This window comes from Molothrus ater, chromosome 23 (genome assembly GCF_012460135.2).
Source record: "Molothrus ater isolate BHLD 08-10-18 breed brown headed cowbird chromosome 23, BPBGC_Mater_1.1, whole genome shotgun sequence".
NCBI lineage: Eukaryota > Metazoa > Chordata > Aves > Passeriformes > Icteridae > Molothrus > Molothrus ater.
The window spans coordinates 3,376,564-3,399,108 of record NC_050500.2 but is presented as its reverse complement, the minus strand read 5'-3'; the positions used below and the strand labels follow the sequence as shown (position 1 = coordinate 3,399,108).

At 52.1% G+C, this 22,545-nt stretch overlaps 4 protein-coding genes across 5 annotated transcripts in view; 2 read left to right on the top strand and 2 right to left on the bottom strand.

Moving 5' to 3' along the window:
* The first annotated feature begins 122 nt into the window (after positions 1 to 122).
* Positions 123 to 6,219, top strand: LRRC47 (leucine rich repeat containing 47). The gene is given in 8 exon segments (XM_036396407.1): positions 123 to 767; positions 1,362 to 1,688; positions 1,690 to 1,809; positions 2,549 to 2,665; positions 2,969 to 3,084; positions 3,391 to 3,493; positions 3,880 to 3,969; positions 4,145 to 6,219. Coding segments are annotated over 8 exon segments (1,731 nt in total). The 3' UTR covers positions 4,358 to 6,219.
* On the bottom strand, positions 5,663 to 8,318 carry CCDC27 (coiled-coil domain containing 27). The gene is made up of 6 exons (XM_036396412.2): positions 8,149 to 8,318; positions 7,199 to 7,328; positions 6,980 to 7,057; positions 6,500 to 6,712; positions 6,008 to 6,112; positions 5,663 to 5,892 (listed from the first exon to the last, which is right to left on the bottom strand). The coding sequence occupies exons 3-6, from the start codon at positions 7,010 to 7,012 to the stop codon at positions 5,758 to 5,760; spliced, it is 486 nt and encodes a 161-aa protein (XP_036252305.1). The 5' UTR covers positions 7,013 to 7,057; positions 7,199 to 7,328; positions 8,149 to 8,318; the 3' UTR covers positions 5,663 to 5,757.
* Positions 8,170 to 16,240, top strand: LOC118695028 (myo-inositol 2-dehydrogenase-like). The gene is made up of 9 exons (XM_036396408.2): positions 8,170 to 8,615; positions 9,282 to 9,806; positions 10,779 to 10,849; positions 11,260 to 11,368; positions 12,010 to 12,140; positions 12,532 to 12,639; positions 13,538 to 13,656; positions 14,394 to 14,550; positions 15,279 to 16,240. The coding sequence occupies exons 1-9, from the start codon at positions 8,380 to 8,382 to the stop codon at positions 15,425 to 15,427; spliced, it is 1,605 nt and encodes a 534-aa protein (XP_036252301.1). The 5' UTR covers positions 8,170 to 8,379; the 3' UTR covers positions 15,428 to 16,240.
* A 494-nt stretch (positions 16,241 to 16,734) lies between these two features.
* Positions 16,735 to 22,545, bottom strand: part of TP73 (tumor protein p73) — a 35,518-nt gene continuing 29,707 nt past the window's right edge. For both annotated transcript variants that reach the window (XM_036396405.2, XM_036396406.2), the window contains 3 exons: positions 21,965 to 22,097; positions 21,166 to 21,259; positions 16,735 to 18,996 (listed from right to left, as the gene is read on the bottom strand). In XM_036396405.2, the coding sequence (XP_036252298.1) occupies positions 18,670 to 18,996; positions 21,166 to 21,259; positions 21,965 to 22,097 (554 nt within the window). In that variant the 3' untranslated portion in view covers positions 16,735 to 18,669. The remainder of the gene's footprint in view (positions 18,997 to 21,165; positions 21,260 to 21,964; positions 22,098 to 22,545) is intronic.

Genomic DNA, 22,545 nt, shown 5'->3' with positions numbered 1-22,545 from the left:
CACCCCGTGCTGCCGAGTTCCCGCCGCGGGTTCGGCTGGCGGCCGGACCCTCCCCGAGGGCGGGACCGAGCCGGGGGCGGCCCTTGGACAGCGGCGGCGGCGCCGGGCGGGCTCGGGGCGCGATGGCGGCGGCGGCGGCGGCCGGGCCGTGGCCGGAGCTGGAGGCGGCGGCGCGGGAGCGGCGGCGGGAGCTGTCGCTGGCGGGCGCGGCGGTGGCGGAGCGGGTGGCGGCGGGCGGCGGGCGGCTGCCGGAGGCGCTGCTGGCGCTGCCGCTGCTGCAGTCGCTGGAGCTGAGCGGCTGCGCGGCGCTGCGGGAGCTCGGCCCGGGCGTGGCGGCCGCGCTGCCCGCGCTGCACACGCTGGTGCTGAGCCGCAACGCGCTGGGCCCGGCCGGGCTGGGCGCGGGGCTGGGCGGGCCCCTGCCCGCGCTCCGCCTGCTCGACCTGTCCGGGAACGGGCTGGAGGCGCTGCCCGCCGCGCTCGGAGGGACAGGCGGTGGCGCGGAGGACGCGGCCCCGGCCTTCCCGCAGCTGCGCAGCCTCAACCTGAGCGCGAACCGGCTGCGGGAGCTGGGCCCGGGGCTCTGCCGCGCCGCGCCGCAGCTGCAGGAGCTGCTGCTGTCCGGGAACCGGCTGCGAGCGCTGCCCGGAGGGCTCCTGCCTCCCGAGGGGCCGCCCGCGCCCTTCCCGCTGCTCAGCCGGCTGGACGCGGCCGACAACGAGGTGGCCGAGCTGGGCGCGGACATCGCGGCGCTGCCGGCGCTCAAGGTGGGAGCCGAGCCCGCCGCCCCGCACGGTTCCCCGCCGCGCACCCCTGACCGTCCCATCTCTGTCTCCTCCAGAGCGTCCCCATCGCGCAGCCCTGACCGTCCCATCTCTCTTCCTCCAGAGCGTCCCCATCGCGCACCCCTGACCGTCCCATCTCTGTTTCTCCAGAGCGTCCCCATCGCGCACCCCTGACCGTCCCATCTCTGTCACCTCCAGAGCATCCCCATCGCGCACCCCTGACCGTCCCATCTCTGTTTCTCCAGAGCGTCCCCATTGCGCACCCCTGACCATCCCATCTCTGTCACTTCCAGAGCGTCCCCGTGGGGCACCCCTGACTGTCCCATCTCTGTTCCTCCAGAGCGTCCCCATCGCGCACCCCTGACCGTCCCATCTCTGTTTCTCCAGAGCGTCCCCATCGCGCACCCCTGACCGTCCCATCTCTGTCACTTCCAGAGCGTCCCCGTGGGCACCCCTGACTGTCCCATCTCTGTCACCTCCAGAGCGTCCCCATCGCGCACCCCTGACCGTCCCATCTCTGTTCTCCAGAGCGTCCCTGTCTCTGACCCCTGACTGTCCCATCTCTGTCTCTTCCAGAGCCTGGACGTGGCCAACAACCAGCTGCGGGAGCTGCCCGCCGCGCTGGCCGACTGCCCCCGCCTGAAGGAGGCCAACTTCAGGGGCAACCAGCTGAGGGACAAGCGGCTGGAGAAGATGGTCAATGGGTGCCAGACGAAGGCCATTCTGGAGTACCTACGGGCCGGGGGACGTGGGAAGGGGAAGGCTGAGAGTGGCAGAGAGGACGTCAGGAAGAAGAAGAGGGAGAAGCAGCAGAAGAAGGACAGTGGGGATGGGGAGCAGGATGAGGTGGAAGAGGCGAGCAAGCTGCTGGTGAAGGTTCTGCACGTCTCTGAGAACCCAGCAGCCTTTGGTGGTCAAAGTGAGCCCGGGTGTCAAGGATGTGCGAGCCTTCATCGTGTGCTGTGTGCTGAAAGGAGTGAACTTAAAGCCGGGAAATGCTCTCAAGAGGTTCCTGACCATGCAGGTAACAGGTGGAGCCTCGTGGTACTCATTTGGAATGGGAATGTTGCTGGCAGAGTTGGAAATAGACTGTTGTAGGCCTCTTCCAGCAGATGAGTTTGGAAACTTAAGGTGAGCTCCTCACTCAGCAGGTGCGAGGGTACAGGGTGAGTTGTCCCTGCCAGCAGCACATGCCTAGTCTGTCCAAAATCAACAGAACTGTTTTTGGGAAGGACCCATCAGAGCTCAGGTATTGCCATGAGGGCAATGGACGCGCTCACATTTGCGTTGTGACTGTAACGGGAGCTTGTTAGTACTGTGGAACCTGTTAAAAGCTAAAAATAACCCTGTGTCCATGTGTAGAGATCCCTTGGATTGGCTCTAGCTTCCCTGATCCATTAAAACCATGGTACACACCCAGCTTTCTGACTGAGGTATCCTGCCCACAGGCCTGTTCCTGGGCCTGCTGCTCACCTGTCCCTTGGGTGGCAGGTGGGAGCTGCTTTCAGGTTACAAGGCTTGAGTATTTGGGATTGCTTTCTGACTTAAAATTTGGTTTCCCTGTAGAAAAAACATGTCACATGTTGTCAGGCTTTGCTACCCTTGCATTTGGGCTGTAACAGAGATGCAGATGAAGGGAAGGGCTCTGTTTTAGTCACCTGGCTGGTAGTGCTGCCAACATTAAATACAGAAGAATCTGCACATGGAAGGGATAAATCATATTGCCTTTTTGATCTATTTTGATGGCATCCTTTATGTTTCAGACCAAGCTGCACGAGGACATCTGTGAGAAGCGCACAGTGGCCACCATTGCCACCCACGACTTGCAGCTGGTCAAAGCTCCTCTGACATATGATGTTCAGCCTCCTGATGAGCTCAAGGTAGGGCTTAAGGGTGCTTTCTTACCTCATAGAACCTAGAAAACAAACTCCAGGAACTTTAGATGTTCTGATTTCCTTGCTGTCCTGCTGTACCAGGTGCTTGGTTTAGTACTAGCGGCTGAGCCTGTTTTTCAAGTGGGTGTTACAGCAGTCCATGTGAAATGGAAAGTATTTCCGTGGTGAAAAAGGCATGACAACATGCAGGAATATTGTTTAATTATTGACTTGCTTACAGGGGAGTGTTGTAACCCTGGTGTTTGAGTGAAATTCAGTTAAAATGTTTTGTTTTCCCGCGTGGTGCAGATCACGCCCCTGGGTCGGAAGGAGATCAAGGCAAAGGATCTTCTCCGCCAGCTGCAGCTGGAGGCTGAGGAGCAGCGGAAGCAGAAGAAGCGTCAGAACGTCTCTGGGCTGCACAGGTCAGCGCCTTGTTGTGGTTTTCCCACGTACATTTCGGTGACTCCACTGGGGATGTGACAGATGTGTTCGGAACAGCAGATAGAAGGGAAGCAGAGAGGATTGAAGGGTGTGTGGTGCACATGCTGTGAGCTGAGGGAATCGGGGATGAGGAAGACTTGACGTAGCAGCAGATGGGCTGTAAGGCAGTGTGTGGCCCTGCCCTGTGCTGAGATCACACACTGATTCCTTTTTGTCACTATTTCCTGCCCTTGTGTCCAGCTGCTCTCTCAGTTGCTCACTTCTTGCTGCTTTGTTTCTCCTGGCAGGTACCTGCAGCTGCTGGATGGCAAAGACAACTACCCGTGCCTGGTGGATGCTGAAGGTGCTGTGATTTCCTTCCCACCAATAACCAATAGTGAGAAAACAAAGGTACTTCCCAATCATGGAAATACATCAATAATTAAGCAGTGTTTCTTTCTATTGTGAGATGTTTAACTCAAAGGCATACAGTTCTGTGAACCTTGTGCTTGTAGTCCAAGTATAAACTCTTACAGTTTATATGGGCTCTGCTGTCAGACTGAGAGGGATCTGGGAGTTACAGTTTTACCTCTGGAAATCTGTTCCAAAACACCAGCCTGCCTGTGCAAAAGCTTTGGAAGGGCAATAATATGGCTTTTGATTTGTAAAGAACAGCAGAGCCTTGCCCCTGATTAAACAGAGTGAAAGCCTTCAGCTCTGTGTGCTGGGACGTGTCCAGGGGGCTGTGGATAAGCTGCTCTTACTCCTGACTTGCTTCATCTCTGAAACTCTTACAGATTAGAAAAGAGACCCGGGACCTGTTTCTGGAAGTGACGAGTGATACCAGTTTACAGATCTGCAAGGATGTGATGGACACCCTTATCCTGGTAGGGAGTTCAGGAAAATATTCTTCTGTTCCTGGGGGGGCTCCTGCCAAATGTGTCATTGCTCACATGCATTGGGAAGAACACAGAAGCTGATTTGTATTTTTGTAGTATTGTTACTCCCTCTCTTTGTTCCCTGCCACAGAATTGATGTTGTTCTCTGTACTTTGCTTTGCAGAAAATTGCAGAGCTGAACAGATCTGCCTTGGAGAACAAGGAAGGCTCTGGTTCAGATGTGGAATCAGATGCTCCCTGTGGACTAGGGAATTTGAACCTGCCCTTGGTGGTGGAGCAGGTGCGAGTGGTGGACACGGATGGGAACTTGAAAGTACTTTATCCTTCCAAAACAGACCTGGCCACAGTGTCCTCTCTGCTGACTGTGATCCGTTAGCAGGTGCCTGAGCTGAGAGAGGATTCCATTGCCTTTATTTGGGGTTTTTTACATTTATTCAACAACACAACTTATGCACAGTGAGATGGGTTATTAAAGAAAAGATGTGGAGCATCCTGCTGGGAAAGCAATGGCTGCAGAGTTTGATGAGCTACAGCAAGGAGAATTGGGATTTTCATCCTTAACAGACATCATCCATGTTAGGCCTGTGCAAAAGAGCAGCATCTTCAAACATGGGCTGAAGGCAGAGAAGCTGTTGGATGTCAGAATGCAGTAGAGAAAATCATTGCAATGTTTAAAACAAGCACAGTCACATTTTTCTGCAAGATCACTTTTTCCTCCTGGTGTTTCATCTGGATCATTATTATGGCAGCAGAGAAATGCAGTTAATTGACAGTGTGGAATTGAGGTCCTCTGCTGGGTACAACCTGGAGCCAGAATGCCAAAGCACTTTGCTGACATCTTGTTCTGCAGAATTTTATCTGGAGTAACTGTGAACATTTAGTTGCTGTCAGAAGCATTTAATTGCTGTCAGAACTTGAGGGATGCATTTTAAAGTGACGGTTTTTGTGTTCAGACATGAGCACAGCTTCCATTTTTAAGGGATTTGTTGAGGGTTTGTGTGTCCCAGTGCATTTCAGGGCCATCCTCCATCCCTGTGGGAATTGTGGTGACCTTGTGTGTGCCCAGAGAGTCACTGTGGGCGAGCACTGGCTTTGTTTTTGCTGAGGGGGTTTAGGTCTATTCAGAGCTGCCTCCAGCTGACACTGCTGAACTCCCTGTCCCCCCAGAGTACAGGCACTGATGCCCAGAGTGACCCTCCTGGAGCTTTCTGCCTCACCCACATATTTTTACCTTCCAAAATATAGGCAGTTGGAGCAGTTCTTGTTTGGCAGTCTCTGGGTGACCTATATGTGTGGGTGAGCACTGGTGGGCACTCACACCTCTCCCTAAGCCAGGGTGACCCCCATGACTCTTTTCTGGTAAAAATGATATCTCAGAGCTCTAACTGAATTGCTGCTATGTCAAATACATCCCCATGTTGGGACTTGGACATGGAATGGAAAAATAAAACAGCTTTTGCAGCCCTGGCACTGTCCCTCGTTCTGGCATTGGGGGATGTTATGTCACTTAGAAACTTCCCAAGGCAAAAATGGGAATTACACACTGCCCAGCTGCTTGTAGCCAAGCCATCCTTGTGCTTCAGGCTTCTCTGGGAAGTCAAGTGTTACTACAGACCAAGGACTTCCAGTGACTTGTGCTCTGAGTTGGCTGAAACAATTGAATCAGATACTCCAACAGAACTTGGTGTCAGTAAAAAGAGTTTAATTTCTTGTAAGGCACCTGCTCCGAGCTGAGAGCCCAGAACCTGAGGCTGGTGATGGGTTCTGGCTCAGCCATCAGAGCTTTTCCATCCTGGAGGATTTCCTTCTCCTTGCTGGTGATGCTGTGCTGCTGTTGCTGCTGAGCAGTGACGTCCTGCTGCTCTTGTTCTTCAGCATCTGCTGGAACTCCGTCCGCTCGTTAAAGATTTTCTGAAAATCAGCCATGTGTGAAGAGGTGGGCAGGCTGGGAGCAGCACTGCAAAGTGTCCTCTTACCTCAGCAGTCCCTTCCTGGCTGCTGGAAGCTGTCTGGGAGAGCCACATACCTGCATTGCCTCCAGCAGTTCATCATCCGTGAGCTCGCCCTGGGGGTCCTGGATGCCCTCCACGCTGAACGTAGCCTGGATTATTTTGTTTCTATACCTTTCAAACTTTGGATAAAAGAGGAGAGCAGGTGTGTTCAGGCTTAATGTGCATTTGCACTGATCTACAGAGACTGTGAAGTGTTTATGTCAAATTACAGGCAGTTTGGGCTTCACTGAAAGTGCTGTGGTGATTATGTGGGTCTGGGTGGGCCAAGGCTCTTCCCCTGGCACCAGGAGATGACTTTAGGGTGGTTCTTGTTACCTTGGGTCTGGAAGGATGTTAGAAACCTGACCTGAACTCACCTTTCTCCAGAGTTTCTGGTATTTGAGGTCTCTTTTCTTTTTAAGTGGCACAAGAGCTGCCTGCTCCACACTAGGGAGCAAATGGATTGAGATTCCCAGGTGTGTCCCAAGAGGGAGACAGGGCTCTGAGGTGAAAGAGGCCACACTTACCTTGCTGCTGATGAGCTCCAGTGCCACTCTGGTTTGCAGCTCTGTGTGCTGCAGTGCCTCAAACTGGCTCTGGGTCTCCTTCTGGGCCTGTTTCTGCTCCAGGAGGTGGAGGCGGGTGGTCCCAACCTCAGCCTGCAGCTGGCTGATTGTCCCCTGTAACTCACTGATGAGCTTGTTCTGCTCAGCCAGCTGGAATTCCTGTTCTGCAACAACCTGAGCAGATACAGGAATCCAGCTGTCACTGGGGAGAAGAAAGTGAGCAAGTTTCACCTTATTTTCCCACTATTTGGTCCAAATGTTTCCTGGGCAGAATCTCTGGACTGACAATCTCACCAGTAGTGGTAGCTGTTATTATTTAGTGTTTTCTCTAAAACTACTTGGGTTAAGTGGGTTTTATATGCCAAACTCCACCAGCCCTAAAACCAGCCCAGTGAAGCAGCAAACACCAGACTTTTCTGTAGAGGCTTTGTTCAAATTCACCTCTTGAAGGTTTTGGTTCTCCTCCTCCATCATCACCACTGCTTCTTCCTGCCTCTGTTCTTCTGTAAGGCTGCAAAACTGGAAGGAGAATGTTGTACACTTCAGTTTCACAGCCACAGGTGACCCTCCTGCCTATGAGAGAGGGAATGTTGCAAAAATCCCAAATTCCCAGCTGCCATGTCTCCTGCTAGCCATGGCCACCATGCTCTTGGGCCACACCTTGTCAGACACAGCTTGGAGCTGGACTTCTCTCTCTCTGAGCTGCTTCTGGAGCAATTCCTTTTCGATCTGATTCTCCGAAGCTCGGATTCTTGGATCTCCATCTGTCTTTGCAAGGAAGAGATGGCACCTGTGAAGTGGGAGAGTATTCTGTTAGCAAAGCAAATCCCTGCTGAACGCCCTGTGGCTGCTTTTTTCAGGTGAGCATAAGCAAAGCCACTGTGGGAACAGTCTGGGACCAGACTTGGGTCACATTAATGCTGCATCACAGTAGTTCTGGGTGATAATGTGGTTTGTGGGATGTGGGTTTGTACAGCCTGGAGAAGAAAAGGTGGTTTCACTTCAGTGTGACTAATTGTGGCCTTCCAGTGCCACAAGGAGCTGACAACAGAGACTGTTCACAAGGTGCTGGAGTGACAGGACAGGAGGGAATGGCTTCACACTAATAGAGAATAGGGTTAGAGTGGATATATGGAAAAAATTCTTCCCTGTGAGGGTGGCTACGCCTGGCACAGGTTTTCCAGAGAAGCTGTGGCTGCCCCTGGATCCCTAGAAGTGTCCAAGGCCAGGTTGGACAGGGCTTGGAGCAACCTGGGATAGTGGAAGGTGTCCCTGCCCATGGCACGGGGTGGCACTGGGTGATTTTTAAGGTCCCTCCAACCCAAACCATTCTGTTATTCCATGTGTATTAAACGGCCTGGCTTTGAGGTGGGCGCTGCTCTGGGGACACGCAGAGTGAGCACCTCGACCCCTGCTTTGCCACTCTGCTCAGCGCTTTCTCTGCTGGTTTTCTCGTGTTCTTCACTTCCAAGGGGAGAAAAAAAAGTGTTTTCAAAACAAGCGGCTTTTCAGCCTGTGAGCGACACCCTGCAATGTTTCCAAAGTGAAAGCAGCCGAACTGAATGAGACCTAGGCAGGTAAAGGCGTGCTCTGGGCACCTCCCGCGGTACCTATGGCCATCTTGTGGTCATCCTTGGCTTTCCGCAGCTCCTGCCGGAGCTGTCCCATGGTTTCGGCGAGCTCTGCTCCCTGCGAATCATCGGCTTCCATCGCCCGGGGCTGGGGCTGCGGCCGGGCCGGGCCGAGGTCTGTCCTGCACCGCGGGGCTCGGAGCGGGGCCGCTGCCGGGCAACGGCGTGAGGCGGGCGGGCCTTCCGCTTCCGAGTCAGCGGGGCCGGGCCATGGGGCGGAGGAGGAAGACGCTGCACGACTACGCGGCCGAGTTCTCGGAGCTGTCGGTGCGGCGGGAGCCGGCGGGGCCGGGCCCGGCGGGCGCCGTGGAGACGCTGTTGTGCACGCCGTGCCAGCTGCCCCTGAGGGTGCGCCGCGACCGCATCCTGGAGCACCTCAGCTCGGGCCGCCACTGCCGCAACCGCCGCCTGCTCCGGCAGCTCGGGCTGCGCGCCCCGGGGCTCCGGTGAGGGACACACCGCTGCTCGGGCTCACCCGGCCTTTCCCTGCCTCATTCAGTCTCACCCGACCGACCCCTGCTCGGGTTCATCCTGCCCTTCCCTGCCTCACCCGCTCCATCTCAGCCTCACCGAGCCTTGCTCGGGCTCATCCTGCCCTTCTCTGCCTCACCCACCCCATTTCAGTCTCACCCGACCGACCCCAGAACAGTGTGCCCAGCTGGACTAGTGCTTGTCCCCCTGTGCTGGGCACTGCTGAGGCCCCTCAAGTGCCATGCCCAGTTCTGTTCCTCACTACAAAACAGACATTGAGGGGCTGGAGCGTGGCCAGAGAAGGGCATGGAGCTGGGGAAGGGGCTGGGGAGTCAGTGCTATGAGGAGTGTCTGAGGGAGCTGTGGGTGGCACTTAGTGGTGTGGTTTAATTGACAAGGAGATGCTCAGTCAAAGGTTTGCCCTGATGATCTTGGAAATCTTGTCCAATTTTAATGATTCTTTAATTATCTGTCTCACCTGACCCCACTCAGGAAGCGTTTGGACAGCATCCTCAGACATATGGTGACATTCTTGAGGTGTTCTTATGCAGGGTGTTCTTCTCAAGAGTTGGATTTGATGATCCTTGTGGGTCCCTTCCAGCTCAGGATATTCTCTGATCCTCTGATCTCTGTCTCCTCAGCTCTGCAGGTCCCGACTCCAGCCTGAGCCTGAGCCTGCCCCTGCCACTCGACGTGCCCTCCCTGCTCTCCCATCCCTCCTTCCTCATCACCACTGGATCCAGCACTGGCTACAGCATGGTCCCCTCCCCACCCTCCTACCACAAGCTGCTGGTTCCCCACCACCCCCTCCCCACCACACACAGGGATGACCCAACACCCTCCACCTCTGCCAGCCACCCCTCACCGCTGGCCACCTTCCACACCAGGATTGCACCTCTTGGCCAAAGTGAGCCCGCACCTGATGCCTCCAACAGCCCGACACCCCCCTCATGCCATGGTGGCAGCAGCGTCGGCCTCGTGCTCTTCGGCGCAGGGCTCGTGAGCACAGCCTTGTTGCAAAGCCTGCTGGAGGAAGCTGGATGCTGCCTGCTCTACGTGGTGGAGGATCAGCTGGAGGAGGTGGAACGTGCCTTTGGGGCCAAGGTCCCAGCTGGCGCCAGGGTGCTGCAGCAGCAGGAGGCCACCATCGCGCTCAGCGACCCGCGGTACTGACCAGCGCGGGGGCTTCCACACAAGCCTTGCCTTCCCCTCTGGAAACTCTGCAGCAGCCCCAGACTGTCCCTCTGTTCACCAGCTCCACCAGCTCTTGGATGTGGCTCTTCTCAGGGCGGGGGGCTCCATACCAGCCTTGCCTTCTCCTCTGGGAAACTCTGCAGCAGCCCCAGACTGTGCCTCTGGCCATCTGTGTGGGAGTGAGGGCCCCTTTTGTTACCTACCCATAGGTCCTTCAGGGGTCTCTGAGCAGCTTAACTGGGCCCCAGATTAATGGAAACTTGGAGGTGTTTAGGTACAGGCAGTTTTGTTAAGAAATTTAAAAAAACCAAACATTTTCCTGCATTCCCACAGAGCAATAGTAAATGGCAGCTTCCCTGCTTCCTGCCAATTTCTCTGTTTCAGAGCAGTCAGCTGAGTTTGGTGGCTCTTGGAGCTCTGAGATAAGCGAGGGTTGGTGTAAATTGTGGGAGGATTGTGGCATTTTGCTTTAGATTGAACTGAACAACTGTAACATCACTAAAGTGCTGTTGCTGTCAGGTCTAAAATATTGCAGGAGCAAAAGGCAGAGCTTTTAGGAAAGGCAGATTTGATACTAGCAAATAAAGAATCACAGGAAGCTAAGATGCATTGATCAGCAGCTCTACCACATAAATACTTTGGATTTCTGTGTGTGTGATAACTGTCAGGATTTAAATCCTTTTTAAAGGAAACATTTAAAAGACTTTCTCCTTGAAGACACAGGAAAAGCAATGCAATTCCTTTGTGCCACTTGTGATTTTAATCTATGTGTGTCACTACATTTCATCCTTGAAGCAGGCACCGAGTTCCTTCTATAACCCAGCTGGCTCTTCCAGAGCAATGGGGTTTTAGGTTTTTTAAACTGTTACCAAATAGAGCTTTTGAGCATTGTTTGATCTAGTGAAAACCTTGTTCTTACTGAAGATCTCTCTTGATTCCTGCAGAGTTTCTGGAGCCATTATTTGTTCTCCACCTGACAAAGCCCCTGAGATGGTAAGAGATGCCTTACGAGCAGGTGAGAGGAGCAGCTGCACATTCAGCTTTTCCCTGTGCCCGTTGATGTGCACTTGTGAGTGTGTTTGTGTTTCAGCAGCAGCCCTGGAGCTGTGCAGGCTCTCAAACTGTGCAATTAAAGTGTCTGAGATCCCTGCTGATGTTAATGGCTGGACACCAGTGGGGTTTGTGCTATGCTGGTCCCTGTATGACTGGGCAGTGTCTCATCCTAAAATCCCACCAGGACTCACAGGAAAGCTATCACCAAAACAGTCCCACTCCTGGGGTCTGGGACAGCTGAAACCACAGCAGGCAGGCAGAAGGGGATAAATGCCATCAAAACCAGAAATGTAACGAGCTGTTGCTTCAAGATCAAGGTGTTTTGTGCAGCTGTGTCTCCCCTGAGCCCCGTGTGTGTCCTGTTTTGCACAGGTAAAGGTGTGTTCTGTGAGGGGCTGCCCAGCTTGGACAGACAGACAGCAGAAGCCTGTTTTGATGAGGCCGACAGGTGTGGGAGGCCACTCGTGTGTGGGTTCTACAAGTAAGACCAGTGGTTTTCCTGTGATTTATTTTTTATAAAATCCCATGTCTGGAAGCAGCACTGATTCCTCAGGCTTTCCTGACTTGGTCCTCAAATCAGCTTGGTTTCACCTTGAGAGGAACAGTGGATTTGTCTTTCCAAACAAGCTGTGGGTCTGCTGGTAGATAAAACCAGCACTGGGAGATAAAAAGAAACAATGGGAAGGATTCCACTGATTGATGAATGGAAAAAGATATTTGCTTTTACAAATAAACTTTAGGTTTGCTGATAAACGAAATTAGACATTGAAAGATGAAAGAAACAATGGGGAAGAAAAACCCCTAAATTCCATAAGAATTAAAAATGAAAAGGGAGGGTTATACATTTGAGGGAAATCTTTGGTATCAGGTGTATTAGGAAGTCTGTGCCTCTCAAGTACCTCAGCCAATGGGGACAGAGAGAAGGGAAATGTGGCAGGGAAATTGGGATAAAAAGGGAGGCTGCATCCTCCAAAAATTGGAGAGATCCCAAGGGAATGCCCCATGGCCTCTCCCTTTATAAAAATAAAGTAAAAAGGACTCCTCAGTCTCCTTTTTGGACATAAACCTCTGATGTTTGTGGATTCATTTTCCTAACAACCTCATCCTTGTTTCTCTTGGAAGGCGCTTTGACCCAGCCCTGCAGTTCCTGTACAAGAAGGTGCGGGAGAGCCGGGCCCTGGGCAGGATCCACCGGGTATCAACCATCAGCAGCCTCTATCCTGCAGCCTCTCTGAGCCTGCTGAAAGCCTCAGGTACCCAGCAGCTCCCTGCTGAAGAGTCTGGGCTTCACTCAGAGTCATGGAATGGTTTGGCTGGGAAAGGACATTTGAGCTCATCTGTTCCACCCCCTGCCATGGGCAGAGACACCTTAACCAGACCAGGTTGATCCAGAACCTGTTCTGGAAATGTCTCTGCCTTCTGTGGGAATTCCCCTGAATTTGTATAGCCTTAAGATCCATGGGGAGGAGAGTTTTTTGAGGAGTGTTTTCTTTACCAAACTTCACTTCTGTGCATTTTTTTGTCCCTTTAGTATTAGTTTCTTCACTGTGGGGGCTTTTTATACCATCTCTGTGCAGTTCAGAAATATGAATTAGCTGTGGGTTTCAATATGGAGACATTAATGCCCAGTTTTGCTTCTTCCAGGTGGAATTTTTTACAATGCTGCCGTGCATGACATAGATATTATCAGTTTGTTGTTGGGAGAGAGTGTGCCAGATACAATATTTTCCCTGGGCCATGCCTTCTGTGCAGGTAAGAATGAGTCTTTCTTTTGATAGTTTATTGGGTACCTCTGGACTTCAAGGTTAAAACTAGCAAGAAAGAAGGAATGAGAGCATTATAGCCATGACAATTGTTCCATCATGGAGCAGCTGAATAAACAGGCTGGTGGAACATAAGGCAGGTTCCTTGGGGGTATTTGGTGAAGATCTCTGAATCTGGTGAATCTCCTGCTGATGTGAAGCAGTTGAAGTGGAGTTATCATTGAACATGACTCTGCAGGACACCAGATTTGGAACCAGAGTACAGAAGATAACTGAGCTAAGGTTTGAGCTCACAAAAATGTCAATGAAATGTTCATTCTCTGCTTTCTCTGGCCCTTCCCTGTGGATCCCAGCACACAGCTGTGCCTTTGCTCTGGGTCATGTTGGGTTGATGTGCACACTCTGGGTTACCACACTCATTTAAACGAACCCTAAAATGTGGAAGGTGCCGTTTTTGAAATGGAAATGCAGAGTTTTAATTAAGGTAATTGCAGCAGCTGCCAAGCTTGGCTGGCTGGGGTGAGGAGGGGCAGGATGCAACACTCTCTTGCATGGCACAGCATTGAAGTGCAGCAAACAAGAGCCCTCCAGGAGGGTTCTGTACCCTCTGTCTGCTCCAGCAACGTGCTGGAAGTTGCCTGTTCCTGGAAGCACAGGTGGGTGCCCTCATTAGAGAGCTGCAGGCTGGGAGGGTGGAGTTGGGCCTGGGGCTGTGTGTTCCTGCAGAGCTGCCTGTGTTCCATCAGGAATGCTGGTGAAGCAGCTGGGGTGCTGTGGGAAGCTGTCACAAAGCCAGTGTCACCTCCCAAAGGAAGAACAGCAGTTTGTAGCTCTAGGATGTGCTGGTTTGCTGTTTCTGGGGTGAGCCAGGCCTGTTTTGTCCCCAGACATGGGCTGCCTGAGGGATGTGGACATGGTCACCATCAGCATGAAGTTCCCCAGCGGAGCCATTGTCACCCTGGACATCAGCCAGCACTGCACCAGGAGCTGTGACCAGCGGCTGGAGGTGGGGCCCTGCTGCTCAGTCAAGTCTGTTTTGACTCCTCTGAGTGTGCCTGCAGCACATTTCCCAAAGCCCCTCTATTACAGAATCATTGAGGTTGGAAAAGACCTCCAGGATCATCAAATCCAACCTGTCACCAATCCCCACCTTGTCACCCAGAGCAGAGCTTTAAGTGCCACATCTGTTTTGTTTGGCTGTTGCCTCAGCAGCAGTCCTTTTTCAATCTACAATCCACTTTCTCTTTTCTCACCCAAATTTTCTCTCTGTCCCATGCATTATGTGGTGTTAAGAGCTGCATGAATCATACCAGAGCAGGAACTGGTGTCAGCTCTCCTGAGGCTGAAATTGTGCAGATTTCCTTTGTCCTTTCCAGGGTGGTCTCAGCTGTGTAGCAGGAGTCCTGCATATGAAAGGGGAAGAAAAGTGTAAATTCCTACAGTAATGAATAATTACAGCTATGGGGGCTGGTCTTGGGAGGAATTTCTGTTAGGCCCTTATAAAAGGGGCTTTGCTCAGGTGAGGTATCACAGAAGTGGAAGCCATTGTACTACAGCAGATCCATGGTGTTTCTGTTGTGTCTGAGCCATTCCAGGGCTGGGGCAGGTGTGACTCCTCATTTCAGAACCTACTTTTGTCTTGGTTTTACAAACCAGGGCTTCTCTAACCTGGCCAAGTGTGTGAGATTGAAAATGTGATAACTTCAAAATATTCTTTCCTCCCTGTTTTGCTCCTTCTCTCAGGTTCATGGGTCTCAGGGGACGTTAAGGGTGGACAACCAGAACCCCCTGGGCATCACAGAGCATGGGACTTCTGTGTCCATCTGTCCCCAAAGCCAAGCTGAGCGCTACAGAGATGCCTACAGGGAGCTCTTCCGGCACTTCCTGAGAGCCCTGAAAGGTGGGACAAGGCTTAAATGGATGGCTGGTGTTGCTTTGGGTTGGCTTTCTTAGGGATGCACTGTGTCAGGTCATGGAGATGGGTGGGGAATGATGATCTGAAACTCTGTGCTGGGTTTAAGAAATGAGAGTTGGGAGGGGAAACTCCCTTGGACCTTACTGCTGTTTGTGACAGCCAAGAGATTCTCAGCCAGAATCCTGGCTGCCCAGAAGGGATGAAAATCACAGAATCATGGAGTGGCTTGGGTGGGAAGAGGCTTTGAAGATCATCTAGCCCACACTATCCTCAGCCAGAGTCCTGACTGCCCAGAAGGGATGAAAATCACAGAATCATGGAATGGCTTGGGTGAGAAGAGGCTTTGAAGATCATCTAGCCCACACTATCCTCAGTCAGAGTTCTGGCTGCCCAGAAGGGATGAAAATCACAGAATCATGGAATGGCTTGGGTGGGAAGAGGCTTTGATGATCCACACTATCCTCAGCCAGAGTCCTGGGTGCCCTGAAAGGATAAAAATCACAGAATCATGGAGCGGCTTGGGTAGGAAGAAGCTTTGAAGATCATCTAGTCCAAGCTATTTTTATTCAGCAGTATTTCAGTTGTTGTGGCTGCATTGCCAGGGCAGGAGGAGGGGTTGAAATGTTTTAAGTCTTGCGGCCCCAGTGCTGTGGGGGGATCTGTGCTCACAGGGGACCATGGGTTTCATCCAGTGCTTTGTTGCTGTCCCACAGGCCAGGAGCCCCCCGTGGTGACCAAGGAGCAGCTCCTCTGGACCATCCAGGTCGCTGCAGCAGCCGAGCAGTCCTGGAGGAATGGATCTGCCGTGGACTTGCACAGCAGTGCCACGGATCCGCCTGGGGTCAAGGCTGAGCTTGTGTGACAGCCACTCCCACCCAGTGGCCTCAACAGAAGCCTGGATGGTGGTTTTGGTGTTCCCACTGGGAATACCCAGCAGACAGAGGCAGTTCTGAACCAGGAGCACTCGTTGCTGGGGCGGGGCAGGGTTCCCACCATGTCAGCCAGAGCCTGCAGGAAATTCCGTGTGGTTTCATCCAGGTGGTTTTTCCTCCTGGAGGGTGCTGCTGGCCACAGAGCTCTGTTTTCCTGGGAGAAGAGTAATGCTCCTTGGGCCAGGCAGGGTAGTGGAGGACCACCAGTATCTGGGATGAGGGAGAAGTCTCCCCTTGGAGAGGGAACAGCCACTGCCTGCCTGGAGGAGAAGTCACAAGCAGGCGCCTTCCCGGCAGTGCCACAAGGGAGGTGATTTAATGCTCAAAAAAGCATTTAATGCTCACAGGAGCATCTGTGAGTATGTTTAGATTGGATATATGGAAGAGCTTCTTCCCTTGGAGGTTGGTGAGGGGCTGGAATGGATTTCCCAGAGAAGCTGTGGCTGCCCCATCGCTGGAAGTGTTCAAGGCCAGCCTGGACAGGGCTTGGAGCAAGCTGGGATAGTGGAAGGTGTCCCTGCCATGCCAGGGGTGGGATGGGATGAGCTTTAAGGTTCCTTCCAAACAAACCTGTCTGGGATTGCATGATCCTGTCTGGGACACAGACCCCAGCAGAAGGCAGAGCCACAGGCCAGTCAGTGTCTGCCAGGAGCTTTGGGCCTTTGTCGTGTGTGGAGCTCTCTGCAGATGTGAGGCTCTGACTGTTCCTGTCTGGCTGTCACATGCCAGTTTTCAAGATATTTTGAAACCTTTCTTTTTTTTTCTTCTTTTTTTTTTTTTTTTTTTTTGTATTATTGAATTACAACAACATTCTTGACTTGTTCCATTTCAAGGCATTAAGTTTATAAACTTCTTGCAAGAACCTTTAGTTCAATCAATTTCCAATTCCTACCTGTGGAATATATACTCCTAAAACTAGAAATAATGGTGAAATTTGTGTTCTTTTTGGGAAATTGTTTTTAACAGTGTAATTTTTCAAGCTCAGAAAAACTGTGTCTTAATGCTTGTTCTCCATTCCATTCACTATTTTTTAGCCATTTATTAAGAAGAAAAAAATTATGTGTCCAGAAGCTGGTTTTTGCCTCTCTGTTCTTGCTGTAGCAAATTAGTACATAATGGTGGGTTTCTTTTTTGTTTCAGTAGCTTTAGGCCTTTTGAGGTCCTACAGTTGAAGGTTTACTCTGGGTTAAGAGGGCACTTTCTGTCCAGTTTTAATTTTTAGATGCAAGAATTCCCACATGTGCTTTTATTGTGTTACAAAAAAAAACCCAAAACAACCAAACAACAGAAAAACAACCCAAAACAAAAAAGAGTAACCACATCTATAAAAATAACACATTTTCCAAAGATAACATTACAAAAAATACAATTCCTATCACAGAGTGATCCATTAATACTGCTGGGAACAGCCCTGGGAACTCTGGAAATGTGAGTGGTTGTTGCAAAAGCTTTAAAGCATTAAAGTGCTTTACTGAGCCATTTCCTGGGGACACAGATCACTGTCAGCCACACCAGGGGAGCTCCCAGTCCTAAAGGTTCCCAATCCCTGTGGTGTGAGGGGTGGGATGGCCTCAGGGGTGGTGACTGCACCTGCAGCTCACCAGTCCCTGAGGGAGAGGAGGGACAAGAGGCAATCTCTGTGTGCTGAAGGCTCCGAGCTGCTGTGGGACACCCAGACAGGGCCTTGGAGGAGGGTCCCATCCCAGGGCTGTGGGTGCAGCACATGCAGTGGTCACACTCCTGTCCCCCCTGCAGAGGGAGCAGCCACTGCCTGCCTGGAGGAGAAGTCACATCTCAGGTGAGCCCTGCTGGGATTTCAGCTCTCTGCTCTTGCTTAGAGGGTCCAGGGCTTTGGGAAGGGTATCCAGCCCCTTCCCCAGCCTGGGGGTGGTGGGAAGCAGGTGCAAGGCTGCCTTTGGAGGCCTCCAGAGGGAGAGTGCAGCAGTGGGAATGGGCTGGGCAGCGTCATCTCTGTGCAGGTTCCCTCAGGCTGCCCAAAATCTCCAGTGACCCAGGGCTGAGGGGGCAGATGCAGCAGCTCCCTGCCCTCCCTCCCACAGCAGCAGCTCCTGAGACTTCCAGTGCCTTTCCAAGACTTGTGGGACATTGTCTTCCCAAAAGTGTAGGGAATAAACAATCAGGGAGGGAACACACCTATTTGTGTCCTTGCTTTCTGTGAAGGCTTTTTTCCCAGTCTGAATCAACAGAGAAATTGCAGCTGGGGAAAATTACAAGGAACAGAAGAGAATTAGGCAGCCAGTCCATGCTGTGCTCCAAAAAGATGGAATTTACACCATGACATTCCAGCTTGTCAGGTCTGACCTGTCAACAAAACTCCCCAAGGGAGCAGGGAAGGATTATCCAGACCTCTGGCTTCCCAGGACAATCACTGGCTTTTCCACAACTGCATGCAAGAGACTCAGAGGAGGGAAAAAACTGAGTTTTGAACAGATAAGGCTGGAGACAGGATTGTCTGCATGTTTACATGCTACAACATGGAATTAATTTACTTGACACTGCGGTGTCTCAGGAGTCAGTATCAATTTTTATAGCTTACATGAAAATAAATCTTTCTCTCTCCTTACAGCACAACGAGTTTACTGTATGTACATTCTGTTTATATACACCAACCTTTAAGTACAAGAACACATTGGTAATGGACAAACAGGATCTTTCTGGCTCTACTGAGGGCTGAGGGAAGGGGTGCATTTGGCAGTCCATGGAAAAGCAGGATGTGGCTTCACACCAGTCCCTGGCAATGCCTGCACAGGTCAGGGCTGAGTCTGTTGCAGTGCCAAAGCCCTCTCAGTTTGGGACACCATGAAGAACACGGATGGCGAGCAGGGATGAGAAAAATGTGCTGTCCTTACACTGCTGGATGCAGGGATGCTCCAGGAAAACACAAACCACACAGTGCCTCCTGTGCCGTGGGCAGGCAGAAACCCCGCTCTGTCTGCTGAGCTGGCTCGGCTGCCCTCCTTTCCTTCCTCCTCCTCCTCCTCACCTCCAGTTTCCTCCCCAGGCAGGCACCTCCTGCCTGGCTCAGGGCCCGCAGTTCCCCTGGATATAACAAACTTAAACTTCTCCAGGTGCCCAAGGCTGCAAACACATTTTTGAGGGGTGGGGGGGTCTCGTCACCCCGCTGGTGTCTCGCTGCCACCTCTGGAGCCCCTCAGTTGATCTCTCCCTCCGTGAACTCCTCCTTTATGGACTGTTTGCGGGATTTGCAGTCCGGGAGGTCGAAGCCGAAGTCGGCCCAGTCGTCGGCGGTGCCGCGGTTGGGGATGGTGATGGTGTGGCGCACGCGGAAATGCACGGCCTCCATCACCCGCTGCCGCTGCAGCTCGCCCGAGCTGCCGATGGAGATGGTGGAGGCGTTGCTGCTGCTGCTGGAGCGGATCAGCTGCTGGGCGCTGTAGTCATGGCTCTGCTTAAGCTCCTGCAGACCCCGCCAGATGATCATGCGGTACTGCTCCGGGATCTTCAGTGCTGCGAGATCCTGCAAGGACAACGCTGCTCAGGGCACGGCCAGCAGAATGGCACTGGACCAGCAGGAGAGAGCCCCAGGTTATGCTTTTGGGGAGGACACGTGGGGGCAATGCCCAACAGAGCAGAGCTGGACCTCCTGCCATGGCCAAGGGTCCTTCCCTCAGGTTCAGGGGTCTCAGGGGACGTTAAGGGTGGACAACCAGAACCCCCTGGGCATCACAGAGCATGGGACTTCTGTGTCCATCTGTCCCCAAAGCCAAGCTGAGCACTACAGAGATGCATAAGTTTGTTATATCCAGGAGAGAGCCCCAGATTATGTATTTGGGGGGACACATGGGTGCAATGCCCAAGAGAGCAGAGCTGGACCTCCCGCCATAGCTGTGGGTCCATCATGGTGCACCCACGGCCATGGATGCATCCCCTGGGTGTCGCAGACACGTTTTATGAAAAATCCTTGTGCCAGGATTTTTTCTCCTGAGAAGCTCTTGAGAAGAGGCCTCAGAAATGATATGTAAACAATAATTACCTGCTGCCGTGGAACACAACAGGTGTGTCTTTGATTGGTCTCATGTGGTTGTTTTTAATTAATGACCAATCACAGTCAAGCTGTCTCGGACTCTCTGTTCAGTCACATGATTTTATTATCATTCCTTTCTATTCCTTGCTAGCCTTCTGATGAAATCTTTTCTTTTATTCTTTTAGTATAGTTTTAGTATATAATTTTCTTTTAATATAATATATATCATAAAATAATAAATCAGCCTTCTGAAACATGGAGTCAAGATTCTCATCTCTTCCCTCGTCCTGGGACCCCTGCGAACACCACCACACCCTGGGTTATTTCTCGTTTGCAACCAAGTAACTGCAGGTGTGCATGTTGGAGATTTTTGTTGTTTTGGGAAGGGTTCACATCAAACTGATGTGGAAATGGGAGGGAAGGAAGGGACCATTCCCCTTGAACACAGGTTGCAGAGCAGCGTGTGGAGCATCCTCGTGGCTGTGCACCTGGGATGGCCTCTGCTCTGGTCCTGGCCCAGGAGGCTGGAGCAGCACCAGCCTCCAGCACTGAGGACATGACATGACACTGACCTCAGGCTGGGGACATGTGCCAGGACACACACCAGCACAGGGGGGAGCTGCCAGGGGTCCGTGTTAATGCCAGCACAGAGACTCACGGGAGCGTTAACTGGAGCAGACAGTGAGTATGCAATTAGTAGCTACAAACGACTCAGACACACAGCTCTGCCCTGACACAAGTTTTGGCCATTCCTAAATGTTCCCGTGGACAGCTGACAGGCAGTCATGGAGTTAGTTCAGCAAATGGTCCAGAACCAGGCTCAGGTTACACAACTGGCCCCAGCCACCAGTGACAAATCATCGTCTCTCCTGCGGGATGCTGCAGCTGCCAGGTAGAGACACTGCTACACCTGCCTGGGGCAAAACAAGGTCAAAACAGGGTCGGGCAGGAGCTCTGTCTCAGTCAAAACACCAGCTCGGGGATTTACAGGGTTTTCCATGGATCAAAGCGTTCCAGGATTAGTTTTTGTTTTCCTTTTTCTTGTTTCTCTGATGGGCTGGGGAATAGCTCCAGTGCTGACCCTGGTACCAGCACCAGAGTGTGGCAGCAGCAGAGGATGATGCTCTGGGCACACACAGGCATTTCCAGCATCCCCTCCATGCTTCTTCTGACAGCTTTTGCCTGACCTGGGCTATTTCATTCAAGACTTCAGCCTCTTTCATTCTAAAGATTAGCAGGGGAAGAGGCGAGACCAGATTAAACCTCCCTGAGCTGCTGTGGGGTGTCCCTGCTGGCTCTGTGGGATATGGGGTGTGTTCCCCTGAGCACCTCAGCTGTGTTCTCTGTGTTAGGAGGAAAATCTCCCTGAGCTCTGGCCTGGGGATCTTTGATCTCTGTTGTTTCTGAGAGTCTGGAGGAAGCAGCTGAGATTGGTTGTGGTTTTTTGGGACTGGTTGTGATTTTTATCAAGGCCTGAGCAATAGATACCTCCAAAGGACCAGCAAGGGGGCAGGAATGACAAGCATCAATCCTGGGAACATGTGTTCTCTGTGAGGGGTTGGGGCACAGGTTTCCCTTCCTCCAAAACACATTTGGCTTTGCTTTTCAGACCAACAGCTGTGGGAAACAAGTGGTAAGAACAGATCTCCCCAAAGCATTTACCTCTATGGATAGGTTCTGCAGGTGGTAAATATTCTGTAACCCTTGTGAGGTGAAATAGTCGATGCAGTTTGGACACCCCAATCCTGTTAAAAAACTGCAGAGAAAGTTTGGAAAATAAAGTGGCATTAAGTTCTCATGAACAACAGCTGTGTCCCATCTCTGTGGGACAGACCATGTCAGGTGGGGGACGTGGAGAGCTCCATGGGTGCTCCACTGGCACTAAGGTCAAAGCACAGTGTGGGGTTGAGTTCGTTCCTAAACTACACATGTTTTTCTCCTGATTGTCTGAGATTTTGGCTCAGGAACTCATATAATATGAGGGAGCTCAAGCTACTGGGGAGGGGGATCAGGGCATGCCCCGGGCTCTGCCCTGTGTGGATGCTGGCCCAAGGTCTGTCAAAGCATCCGTGGTCTTTTTAAAGGCCAAAACATTCAAAACCTGCAGAGCTGTTAATGCATTTCTGACTGAAATAAGCCACATGGACCCATTTCCAGGTGTTGCTGGAAGGGGAAGGGGGAAGCTCATAAAGCTATGTGCTGTTGGACAGGTAGGACAAGACCCTCTTTAGGATGTGCTTAATTTCTAATTGATCAGGGATTAGGGAGGTGTATGAGGGCAGTGGGGGCTCCTGACTGATTGGTGGCCGGGCTTTGGTTGCTCAGGTGAGAGGAGCAGCAGTGATTTCTCAGTTGGGGCCAGTGGCCAGCTGACCAGTTGCCAGACAGATGGGAAGGTTAGAGCGAGGGACACAGCAAGGAACAGAGGACAGACAGACAGGACACCAGGTGCCTTCCCTACCTGACGAGGCTGGGGTCGGCGTTGTAGGGCGGAGGGGGGGTGCAGTGGGACCCCGACACCATGGACTGGGAGGAGTGGCCCCCGTTCATTTCTCCATTGCTCTGCATGGGGTGGCTGTTCAGCATTCCAGGTCCTGGGCAGTGGCAACAAATGCACCCATTAGACACCACCCAGACCTGATAATCTGTGGGAACCCAGGGCACAGGAAATATTTCTCTGTCTGCTCTGAGCCCCAGAGAAGCACTGGCTTTGACCCTCACCCATGGAGAAAGCTGCCAGGACTTCAAGATAGACTGGAGTCTACAAAAGTGTGAAATAGATTAGAAAGATTAGTGTAGCATGTCACTTGGGTGACAAAGTTAGGTTTTGGGATTTTTAGTGTGTTGTAGATGGAGGCAAGATAGGGCATTGTCCTGAGCTGCTGCTTCTTCTTAATCTACTCCATTTTCTGCAGTGTTGGTGGCACAGGGTGATTGGTCAAGGAAAGCTGCAGTTTTAGGTTACGTGGACAGACAAGGGATGAGTTATTGGTAGATAGGTAAAAATAAAGTGCAATTTAAAAGTTAATTGGATGGGGCAAC

Excerpts from the sequence above, each read along its gene's own strand:
- CCDC27 (XM_036396412.2), bottom strand. The coding sequence starts at position 7,012 with ATGATGGAGGAGGAGAACCAAAACCTTCAAGAG. Across the intron at positions 6,113-6,499 it reads TGGAGCTCATCAGCAGCAAG|TTTGAAAGGTATAGAAACAA; the intron begins GTAAGTGTGGCC and ends TTTTATCCAAAG. Across the intron at positions 5,893-6,007 it reads AACTGCTGGAGGCAATGCAG|AAAATCTTTAACGAGCGGAC; the intron begins GTATGTGGCTCT and ends GCTGATTTTCAG.
- LOC118695028 (XM_036396408.2), top strand. The coding sequence starts at position 8,380 with ATGGGGCGGAGGAGGAAGACGCTGCACGACTACGCGGCCGAGTTCTCG. Across the intron at positions 11,369-12,009 it reads CTCGTGTGTGGGTTCTACAA|GCGCTTTGACCCAGCCCTGC; the intron begins GTAAGACCAGTG and ends TTCTCTTGGAAG. Across the intron at positions 12,640-13,537 it reads GGGCCATGCCTTCTGTGCAG|ACATGGGCTGCCTGAGGGAT; the intron begins GTAAGAATGAGT and ends TTTTGTCCCCAG.